The sequence below is a fragment of the Lycorma delicatula genome, chromosome 8, assembly GCF_047948215.1.
Source record: "Lycorma delicatula isolate Av1 chromosome 8, ASM4794821v1, whole genome shotgun sequence".
NCBI classification, from domain to species: Eukaryota; Metazoa; Arthropoda; class Insecta; order Hemiptera; family Fulgoridae; genus Lycorma; species Lycorma delicatula.
In genome coordinates this window covers 20511737-20523844 of record NC_134462.1, presented here as the reverse complement: position 1 = coordinate 20523844, position 12108 = coordinate 20511737, and the positions used below count along the sequence as shown (strand labels likewise).

The 12108-nt window shown below is 32.4% G+C and overlaps 1 protein-coding gene across 1 annotated transcript in view; it reads right to left on the bottom strand.

Annotated features, from left to right (window-relative positions):
- The window catches only part of LOC142329143 (locomotion-related protein Hikaru genki-like), a 705478-nt gene that overhangs the window by 183256 nt on the left and 510114 nt on the right, over positions 1–12108 (bottom strand). The window contains exon 6 of the mRNA XM_075373481.1: positions 5848–5982. Coding sequence (XP_075229596.1) covers positions 5848–5982 — 135 coding nt within the window. The remainder of the gene's footprint in view (positions 1–5847; positions 5983–12108) is intronic.

Genomic DNA, 12108 nt, shown 5'->3' with positions numbered 1-12108 from the left:
TCAGATCTTACGATTTCACGCATCCTGGTCAAGTTTACATCTGTCCGTGAGGTTGATGGTCGTCCACTGCGGTCTTCATCTTCAACATTCGTTCTCCCTTCACTAAAAATTTTATGCCACCGAAAAACTTGAGCTCTTGACATAACCTCCTCTCCAAAAGCCTTCTGAAGCTTATCATAAGTTGTCATCGCATTTTCACCCGATTTAACGCAAAAAGAAATGGCATACCGTTGCGCAATATTTTGCGGTTTCATTTCTGTGACGAGAGACACAAACACGTGTTCACTTATTACAGCACAACTCACGACCGAGCAGTTGCATCAATGTGCCGCTTGGACTAGAAGTAGCTTATAGACCAAGGTTAAAAGATGGTGTGCCTACGCAAGCTGCAGGGTTGCCACATCTTGCAAAGAAAAATCAGTCTCATTACTTTATTGTCGCACCTCGTATGTATATATATATATATATATATACGTATATATATATGTATATATATATATAATAGTACAGATTTTCCAGTTAAAGTAAAAACTTTAATGAATAGAATTAATGAACTGTGAGTCTCTATTACTGTGTGAACTGTGTTTGAACTGAACAATTAGAATCAATCGAATGTATAATATAAAAAAAAAAAAAAAAAATACAATTAAATTTACGTTAAATAAACTAATATTAAATAAATTTAAAACTTTGTTTAACAATAATGGGCTTCCCGTGGGGACTGCGTATGAGGCTAGTGTGGTGATGTATGCAAGCACCTCGTGGGAGGCTAGACCGATCATCACCATCAACTGGTAACAAATGGGGTGAACCTGGGGCGCTGTTTTGGGAGGTGCAATGGGATGCTCTTATAATATCTCTTCAAACAATCGTTCGATTTTAAAAATTCAAACGGAGTATTTATTAATAGGTTGAAGGCAAACTTTTGTACATTCTTGATCTAAAAGACTACGGTTATTCGGAAAGTATAAAATTTGTCTGTTTATTAGTAATCGCATCACGCGAGAACCAACTGACCGAATATTTTCAAATTTAAAGGGTAAATTCGTGTTATACCAGGTAAGGTATTAAGCTATCGACCGAGGCCTTAGCTCCCTTGAAGGATAAGATATTAAAAATATTCATTGTTCCTTCGCCCCCAAGAAGGATGAAGTTGTGAGTTAAATATCAAGATTAAAGAAAAAATATCGTCGACAAAGATGTGTATACTTTAGTTAACATAGTTACTATTATTATACTGTCTTTTATAATTTAGTTCCTTATTCAGATTTCTATAATGCCGGAATACTACAATTGTAAGGATAAAGTACAGTGAGGGGGTCCAAGGGACCCTTCACTCTCTCGATAGATGGGAATGGCAACCGAAGCTAGTTCTGCAGGTGTCCAGGTCGCCGGTCCCCTGACAAACTGGAAATTGCGAGCGAAGCGAGTTCTGTACCCACAGGGTGTAGGCCCCTTGGCTCTGGCAGGCTCCGAGAGGTCCCTGAGTTGGCTCCGGAATTCGCTTGGGCTGACCTGAGCTCCGAGGGTCCAGGTTTTGGCTACAAGAGCCGGCCAGTAAATATATAAACCTAAAAAAGTGATGAAAATAATAACTAAGTAATATTTAGAACAAACACTAAAGAAGTAGGATTTCTACTGGTGTTTATATAATAAAATTAACTGCAGACATAAAAATATGCAGTGTAATTTTAAACAATTCCAGTCGTAAGTGTAAAGTTAACTTAAAATATTTACTCCCATTTAAAATTCTTACTCCCCTCCTTAAAATAGCATTGAACAAGTTAAAAATGTATGTTAATATAGAAATTATGAATATTTAAACCAAAGAAATATAAGCTACCATAAAACAACATTTAAAAGAAATATTTCCGCCAGTTCTTTTTTATTTGTTTTTAATATTTTTGATCCTTTTGCTTAGTTGAAGAAGTGTATATAACGTGATTATTTTGTGACAGAAAGAATAGTTAAAACTGTTTCTTTATATTATCCTTTCCAGTCTTTCTTATTGTTGTGATACATTTAAAGTTCTTGAGGTACAATTTACATTAATTAGAATAACATCAATTGAAAGTAATGATGTTTGTTATATAACCTTTGGTAAAAGAAGTAAAGGTAGAGCTTGTAGAGTTGAATACCATGAGCAATTCTTTTTTTTTACCATACCGATAAACCACAGAGTATTTGATTCGGTGAAGAATGCAGTATACACTTCTTCACCCCTATATTTTTTACTAAGCGAGATATGTGAAGCTTATTATTTTTTTAAAGTGGCTACTAATATTTCATTGTCGGTATTCATTCATGATAGGTCACCCGAAACCTTTATTTTTATAGCATTTTACAGCGTTTGTGAACCAAACGTAGCTCATAAACTCAAGGTCCAAATTCAAAATTATAACGCAAAAGATTTGATCGATATCACTCGCTATAAACTTCATTAAGTCCTTTGAAAGTTTCATTACAGGTGAACTGAGTACGTTTTACTATTTAAATCGATTACTTAGTTCTTCCTGTGGTCTATAATTTAAGGTTATTTCAGGAAGTGGCGTCGTAAGGTCCATTGCACTCAGCGAATGAGCTTTTTGGTCGGTCTCCTTCAGTTGTAAAGCGACTTGACTAGTCATATCCATCACAATTTACATTTGTATGTTCGTTTTTTGTTTATATTTAACTTTTTACTTAATTTTGTTTTATTCTTTTTCTTATATTCGGTCAATCTACTCTCTGGTAATAGAGGAAGGAGATATGATAATTGGTAAAAGGAAATATTATATTAATTTTATACGATGTATAATTAATAAGTTATTGCAATTAAATATAAATTAATTAATTTTATTTAATTTTACTACGTATCTGTTTCAGGGAACAAAGTAAAAGGGAAAAACCTTTTTATAAAGGTAAGAAACTATTTCTATTTTAAATTAAAGAATAATGACAATAACTTTTAATATTATTAATTATTTTTCAAAAGTATACTTATATGAATATGTTTTATAGTTTGTATGAAGTACAGTACAATTAATCATTTTCAAAGCATTATTCAAGACAAAGTTTTCTAATTTAATTTCTGAACTAATGTTTGTACTATGTCATTTTTCAAGAGTTAAAGTAATAAATATTAAACAGATAACAAATAATATAGAATAAAATTCTCTGAATATTTATATAAAGAATATGTTAAAAATTTAAAACTAATAAAAAAAAATAAAGTAGATAACTTTTATGTTACTGTATTTAGAAACAAAATTATTACAAAAATTGCAATTATATATTATATTTTACAATTACAATTATAAATTAATATTCAATATTATTACACTCTTTTATTCTTTATAGGTAAGAGTTTATACTAATCAAAGATTTATGTTATTTTTTTATTATGAATTTTTAGAGAGGAATTATTAATTTATTATTTCTAAATCTGTAGCGGACCTAGTAAGAACGCTGGGAAGTAACGGTGTTAGGCGGGAATGAAACTTTAAGATATACTGTACTGTAGTCAGCGATTTATGAAACTACTCTGAAAGTTATTTACTTTTTTCATAATTACTTTTGTATAACAGATTTTTTTTTTTTAAACCTCCGGATCCACCGTTAAACATTCTTCAGAGGATGAGATGAATGATTTGTAGCGTGTGTGAAAATGTCATGCCTGACCGGGTTTCGAACCCGGGACTTCAGGATGATAGTCTGAGACGCTACCACTCGCGCCACGGAAGCCGGCTTGTGTAACAAATTTAAAAATACCCTTTATTACTCAGAAAAAAATTTTAATTATAATGGCTTAATTAAATTATTTTACGATTTTTTTCACGATACTACAACACGGAAAATTCACCTGCTGGGTTATGTGGGGCTTGGTTAGCTGGTTAGCTGGTTAGCTGGCATCTCTCCCGCCACCACCCCATTCAGTGGCCCTAGAGCATAGACCAAATGTTCCGTGCCAAAAAACGGCTACTGTGCCTCAGAAACAGATTTGCGACCTCGTTATTCCTAATGCTCCTAGTGAGCTCCTAACTTGCGTGAGCGGTTAAGCTGGGTGCCGTACAGCACGCGCTTTATGTGTCCCTACCGCTCACTTGTCACATTAAAACTAGATCGGGGAGGCGCACCCCTTGTTACAATTTAAAACTAAACAGTTATAAGTTAAAAAGACGGCAATTTAAGCCGCCACGCTTCGGTCGCTGTTTGCCAGCTAGTGCCTGTCCACCATTAAAACGCTTGGAGCTTATTACTGGCTGATGGCAGCCATTATTTCAAGGAAGACTTCCCACAGACACGCTACAGGAATCAATAAATCCCATTTAAATTAACCGATCTAACGATGACTGTTGAACATCGCAACCTCATCGAGGAACTCCCACACGGTCCGACAATGCGGCTCACGCCACATTGACTCGCCGTTTATGAGCGGCCAGTTTTCCCCCTGACCTCTAAGTTCCAGGGTGGCCCGGTCTCTGGCCCCCCCAAGAGCAGGGCAGTTGAACATTAGATGTTCGTTCGACTGGACCTCCCCGCAGACCTCACACTGGACCTCACACAACTCATCAGCCGCTAGGCGAAACCTGAACAGATATTGCATCAAATTCACATGGTTGGTGAGTACTTGGGCACCCGCCGCCCTTAAAAATGAATTCGAGGCATACCATCCCCCCAGATCCTGTATAAATCTATACAGAGATCTTCCCTTAGTCGTGGTGTGCCATTCATGCTGCCATGCCTCCATCGCGAGGCTCCAAAGCCTCTTCCGCAGGCGGGAAATGGGCAACTCTTCGAAATTTAGACCCGGTGCATTGTGATAGCCTTTCCGTTCCGGTTCTAGCCCGGCCCAAAACCGCATCCCAAATACCCCGATTTCCCGACCTCTTCGCAACTTCCACATGGCTGCTCGAACTTTCACCACTAAATCGATTGGGAGAGCCTTTCCCAATACGGTAGTAGCCTCGTATGTGGGGCTTAGTATAAAATGAAGAATTTTGTTGAATAATCGAAAAGAAAATATCCCGACAATTTACAAGCCCGATAAGTGATTTTTTTTTTACCACAAAATAACCTTTTCATACATAACATGTACTTAATAATTAAAAATCGATCTTAATTGACGGTCATTTTATAATGATTTACATCTATTTTTCTGGTTTATAAATGAATCTGGAATATTAATCAATACACTTTTTATATAATCGATATGAAATATATTTCTGAAATTGCTTAAGAAGTGACAGATATAATAAAAAAATTGTATATAAACAGAAAAGTTGTGCGCACATCCTGACATTAGATACAAGTCACACTCAAAAATGGATTAGCAATTATTAGGATAATAACCATCCCATGCCAAGATTAATAAATTAAGTGAGGAATCAAGCGGTACTTTATTGCCTTCTTTACTGAGCCAAACATACTGATTCGTTATTACATGCTAGCCTCATCGGAGTATAATAAATGTTCAGGCTTTCAAGTTATATCTTCATCATGTATACTTACTGTTAAGTAAACATCATTACTGTTGGAGAAAGCAACTATATAACCTGACTACGTAGGATCTATTTTACTATATATTTTTTGTATATTATAAATTGATAAAACTGTTTTACTGTATTATTAGAATAATATCGATTAACATTTTTCGATCGTTTAGTTAATTCCTCCCCCTTAAAAATGCTTAATTTTGGGTATGAATTACTTATAATAAGACATGAAAATTATATATATATATATATATATATATATATATATATATAAATGAAACATTTTTAATGGAAATACTAATAAAAAATTTACTTTTTTATTTTCCTAGAAGTTATTTGGATAGAAAATTTTCTAAGTTAACTTTGATTTTACCTGTGACATGAATAGCAAGGCTGTTTGTAACTCCTCTAGGCGTATTGCAAGTAAAAACACCAGAGTCTTGAGGTTTTGTATAATATATAGATAAACGATATTTCCAGTCACGTTCTTCTGCTGCTATTGCCCATCCTGAAACAAATAATTATTACAAAATTTTATATATTATAATTAATTGAACTGTAACAAATAATTTTTATTTGAAATGATTAATTCAACCACGTAAGAATTATAGCTTGTGCTTGAGAATACAGAATCCCAATCTTGCAGGAATTCGTACCCGGAATATTCTGGATGAAAGATTATGATGCTACCACTCCGCCCAGGAAATCAGCGGACCGGTTATGTCATTAATTATTAAATAACATAAATTAGTTGTTGACATAAAATTAATCTCTATAATATTTATATGGAAAATTAACCCTATTTTATTTACTTACAAATAAATATAAATTAAAAATTTATTTACAACTCAGGTATTACCTAACCATGTAATGGAAGGGGGGGGGGGGTTTGCTCTTTGCCTCTGGAAAAAAGTGCCAACTACGAAATTTAAAATTTTGTCAGTATTTTTCCGTTGCTCTTGTAAACTGTAAAAAAAACTTATTTACATACAAAACTATAACACTCATAGAGTGCTGAATTTTCTGAATCTATAGCTCAGAAAACTTTATACTGTTAAGGAGGAAGAGACATGAAAAAGACCTTGGAATTCTGGTACTGGATCTATCCTTTATGAATTTCCTTGGCTGGGAGATTAATAAATGAAGTCCGGAGGAGAATAGAAGCAAACCGCACATTTATAGAAATTATAACAAAGACAGAACAATCGGAATTGTTCTTCTTGCGTCATTCATACTGATGCACCTCATGCTAATCGGTCTAATTTTTGTTAACAACCATGAGACCAATTAATAATACTAAAAAAAAAAAAAACGGAGGTTGGTGCCATTGATGCCACCCCTCTGGGAACGGTAAAGATGAAGATAAGAAGAGGACAAGCAACGATGATGCTGATAGATGTCATAGAATGGGTATCATTCATACCAATCAAACAGATGAGACTATGGAGGGGAAACTCTTAAACGATTTATCGTGTCATGGGTTGGTGGTGGTTACCAACCCTTAGAGTGAGCAATTACAGAAGAAAATAGGACAAAGTAGTTCTTCCTCTACTTTATATGATGTGTAGAGAAGTAACTAGGTGGACGTAACCTGATTACTATCAGTATTAGCGGATACTCTATTTTTTTTACTATCACTATTGTAAAATAAAAAGGAATGGAATATAGTAGTATTATGTAATTTGAACATACTATACTTCAAACATTATTTTCTTCCAGTACTATAAGTAATAAAAAAAGTATTGGTTTGAACATTTTATTTTTATTACTTAAATTAAATTACTTAAACAAATTTAGGTTAATTAAGAAGTCATGAAAAATAATAAATGTAAAGTAAAATGAAAAAAAAAAATCGTTGGTATTTTACAGAGATGAATTTATTCTGTAATATGCCAGAATAATCTCTTGGCAATAAAAACAGTTTTATGTATAAATTTGCAAAAAAATATCAAAGTAACGGTTTCTTGGCCATCTATCTTATTTTTATAGCAAAAGTTTTATATAATATGTGTTCATTTCGCTCCCAAATATAACGCTGTATTAGAGAAGAAAATTGTGAAAATATACTTTTTGTACTTGATCCTACATATTACTTTGCTTATTTAGCATCGGAAAAAATAAACGGAAATTTGTTTAATGGGAAATTAAATAAAGCCTTTTTGTAAAATTTATATTCTAAGCGAGTGTTTTTTAAACGTCAAAATATTTGAAAACCTGTTGGATTTAAACAATTTATTTTTTTTATTAAATTAAGTATTCAAAATTTTTCAAAGTTTGGGTATATTATTTTAGTTTTGAAAATTTTATTGTAACAATTTGAAAAATATCGTGGAAGGTGCACTAAAAGGAAAATAATTATCTCATAATAAAATGTTTTATTACGCTGTAAAATCCATTACGAATTATTAAGATAAACCTTGAAAAATATTTTTGCTTTCCTAATGTGTACGTTGCAATCTGTTTAATTACTGAACAATAAGCAATCCTTCCACAGCCCAATGAGATGAAAATGATATGTGTAATATGTAAAATTAAGTATAGTTTTTTACAGGCCGACATCCCTGAGATGTGTGATTAATTAAACCCCAACCACCAAAGTACACCAACATGCACTGTCGACTATTCAATTCCGTATAAAAAAAACAACTGACAACACAGTCGTAGGACTTTTCCGCCACGCGGATTTTTTTCTGATACACGGTTTACACACATATAGAGAAACAATTTAATTAAAAATATTTATCACTTTATATATAATATTTTTTGTTAGATTAATTCAATGATTCTAACTAAAGCGCGGGTGCACGCCGTACTTCATTCACGCAGGTGTGGCGGTACTAGCAGATACTTAAGATACTTTTTTACACTTTAAATATTTTTAATTTATTTAATTCTATCGCTCACCTGTGATGTTACAATAAAGAAGACCAGCTGCACATCAGTGCTACACTAGCGCTCTTTGTGGTGATATGAGGTACTAATGACACACTATACCCACTTAGCTACTAGTTTATTTAGAGAATTTTTTGGGGTGGGTGTGCGATTTTGCAAAAAATGTTTTTTGGGAAATATTATTACTTTTTAATTGTTAACAAATGTGCCCAAGAATAATAAGATATTAATTAGGCAAAATCTTGAGGCACTGAAGATAATCTTGCTCTACAGCCTCACCCCCTCTACCTTTTAAGTTGAAAATTTAATGGCATCAATGCCTCATATCTGCCCAAGTTATTCAACTGTTTGGTAGTTTTTTTCATTTAAATTTATTAAATATTATTTTAATTTAAAAATAAAAATTTTTATTAATTTTTTTATGGTATATAATGTAATTCGTGGTTATAAATTGATAAGCTATAATTTAAATTTATTTTTTTATATTTTTTCTTTAAGTAATGTTTTATGTTAACAGAAATCCTTATATATATTTAATTTAAAATGGGTTTGAGAAAAAAAAATTTAACTTTAGTATGTTCATTTATTTATGCAAATATTACCAAAAAAAAAATATTTTATATCGATAATGATATTTATTTCACAATTCCCAATTTTCATAGAAAAATATCTAGTTAAAAAAGAAAAAAGCGTATGTGAAATCATGTGTTCTAAGAACTAAATTTTTCTTATTTCATCTATTTCTTTTTTTTATCCCTCCGTTCACACAAACTCTCTCTGTTTATCTCTCTGGAAATAGATCTATCTTTCTTTTTGAATATATATATATATATATATATATATATATATAGAAGAAATAAATATTAAGTAGAAAAATTCTAAAGTGAACTAAATAAAGAAAAAAGTAAATAAATGAATATATACTTACTGAAGTAAAAATTTCTATGAACTGAGTATTCTTTTACCTTCCACTTAACAATAATGTAATATAAAAATATCTCTGCATCTCAACTAGTAAATATAATCATCATTCAATATTTAAAGAGTTTTAATTCTTTTTTTAAATAAATAATTGAAATGTAAATAAATACTTAATTCAGATCCTAATGTGGGTATGCATTATTTATATAATGTATCCCGAACGGTAGGTTTGCTATCAACATGAATTTTTGATTATTTCCATGAATAATAAAAGGGAATGCTGATGAATTTTCCTGGAAGAATCAAAAGAAACAATGGATAATTCTTGATCTGAGCAGTATTAATAAAATCAAATTTTTTTGTACCCCATAATTATCTTGTTAAATAATATTAGAGTAACTAAGAAAAACCCACCGGGTTGGTCTAGTGGTTAACGCGTCTTCCCAAATCAGCTGATTTGGAAGTCGAGAGTTACAGCGTTCAAGTCCTAGTAAAGCCAGATATTTTTACATGGATTTGAATACTAGATCGTGGATACCGGTGTTCTTTGGTGGTTGGGTTTCAATTAACCACACATCTCAGGTCCGGTCGAACTGAGAATGTACAAGACTGACTACACTTCATTTACACTCATACATATCATCCTCATTCATCCTCTGAAGAATTATCTAAACGGTAGTTACCGGAGGCTAAACAGGAAAAAGAAAGAAAGAAAGAAAGAGTAACTAAGAAAAAAAAATTAATAAATAAATAACATTTTTACACAAAATCTTACCGCCATTAATTTCTAAATGTTTGAATAAGTACAAATTTGTTTTTCAGTTTGGTCAAATTGGAAACATCAATCTTGACCGTAACTACTCTTAGAGTAAGAAAATTATTTTTTGAGTTCCTTTTTTAATTGAGATGTTTTACATGCATCTCAACCATAAGAAAAAGTGGAAGGAAAAGTACGAGTATAAAGGAGAACATTGTACATAAAAATAGTAAAAATATAACTCTTATTTTTAATCCTGTCTTTATCAAGTGTGTTTTAAAGGTACCATAGAGTCCTAAAGGAGAGATATAATTACCCACTTCAATGAAGTTTCCAAAAATAATGCGTTATTAAAAAATATTTATTTAGTAATTTTTTTTTTTTTTGTAATTCAGCTAAGAAAACTATAACTGCTTACATATATATTCAACAATCAGAGCTAAAATTAAAAATTTTAAAATGAAATTTAATGGAAAAATACAAATTCATATTCAGACACTGTTATTGGGAAGCAAATTTATTCCAGAAAATATTCTAAGATATTGTTTAATTATGCCAAATAAATGATTAAAACAGAGGTGAAACAGAATATATTACTACAAGAAATCTCACTTTTGATTTAAACGTTATATGCGACGATATAACACGAAGGCCTTTTTAAATTTCAAGTTTTGAAACTAAGGCCAAATTAAGCATTAATAAGGGTCAATCAAGCAAAGTCGAGCCATGTGACATTCATAACGAGGAGAGGAGACTGCCCACGGGTTCACCTTAATGGCATTTTAATCCATCATACTGAAAATTTAAGGTTGTTGGGTCTTCACCTGGAATATCGTTTGACATGGAACTTGTGAGGGAAAAGAGATAGAAAATTAACATGAAGTTCAGGGAAATGTAATGGTTGCTGGGACAGGAGATCTGAGTTATCTTTGTCTAATAAGATACTTTTATACTCAGCAATTTTGAAATCATACAGTAGTTCAGAACAAACTAGTGAGATGTATTCGTATAGCTGAGGTATCGTAGCTTGTTAAAGCAGTAAAATCCACAAATATTAGTGTCTACGGTACGTCAATAATGAAATACAACGTTTCAGTTTGAAAAATTAACTTTAGCCGTAAACCTCCTAGACAACGTTGTTAGAAGACTTAAGCGGATACACGTTCTGAACCTTAATAATATTATAGCGTAATTACACCCTCTGACTGTTGCGCATCCTTTGTTCCCTTTCTTATTGTTTTTGTTTTAACATTCATTTTTTTTTTTTGGTTTATTTTTACTTTCCCACCTAGCGCTATAGCAGAATTGCAGCTTTTGTAAGGATAGTATGTAATTTGAGCATATGCGGTTTTCACTAGATCTTTACTTTTTGACATTTAAAGAACTCGAAAAAACAAAAAACCGGATGGAAATTTTCCGGTTATTCGTATGTACGTGTGTGTGTGTGTGTGTGTGTGTGTGTGTGTGTTCGGTGTTAAGTCTCCCACCCTAAATCACCTTATATCTCGATCGATTTGAACAAACTTGGTCAGTTTACTTTTTTATATGGGGCATTGATACCATTAAATTTTCAACTTAAAACGTCAAGGGGGTGAGGCTGTACAACAAGGTCACTCTCAGTATCTCGAGATTTCGCTTAATTAATGTCTGATTTTCTCAGGCACATTTGTTAACAATTAAAAAATAATAATATTTCCAAAAAAAGTTTGCAAAATCACATCCCTACCCCCAAAAAATACTCTAAATAAACTAGTGCCTAAGTGGGTATAGTGCGTCATTAGTATCCTCTTTCACGACAAGGAGCGCTAATGTAGCATTGACGTACAGCTGCTGTATTTTTTTCTTTTTATTTGTTTTAACTTACGGATCCACCGTTAGGCATTGCTTCAGAGGATGAAATGAATGATTTGTAGCGTGTGTGAAAATGCTATGCCTGACCGGGATTCGAATCCGGGACCTACGTATGAAAGGCCGAGACGCTATCACTCGCGCCACGGAGACCGGCGGGTGTAGTCGTTTGCCAAGTTGTAATGTCACTAGTGAGAGGTAAAATTAAATAAATGA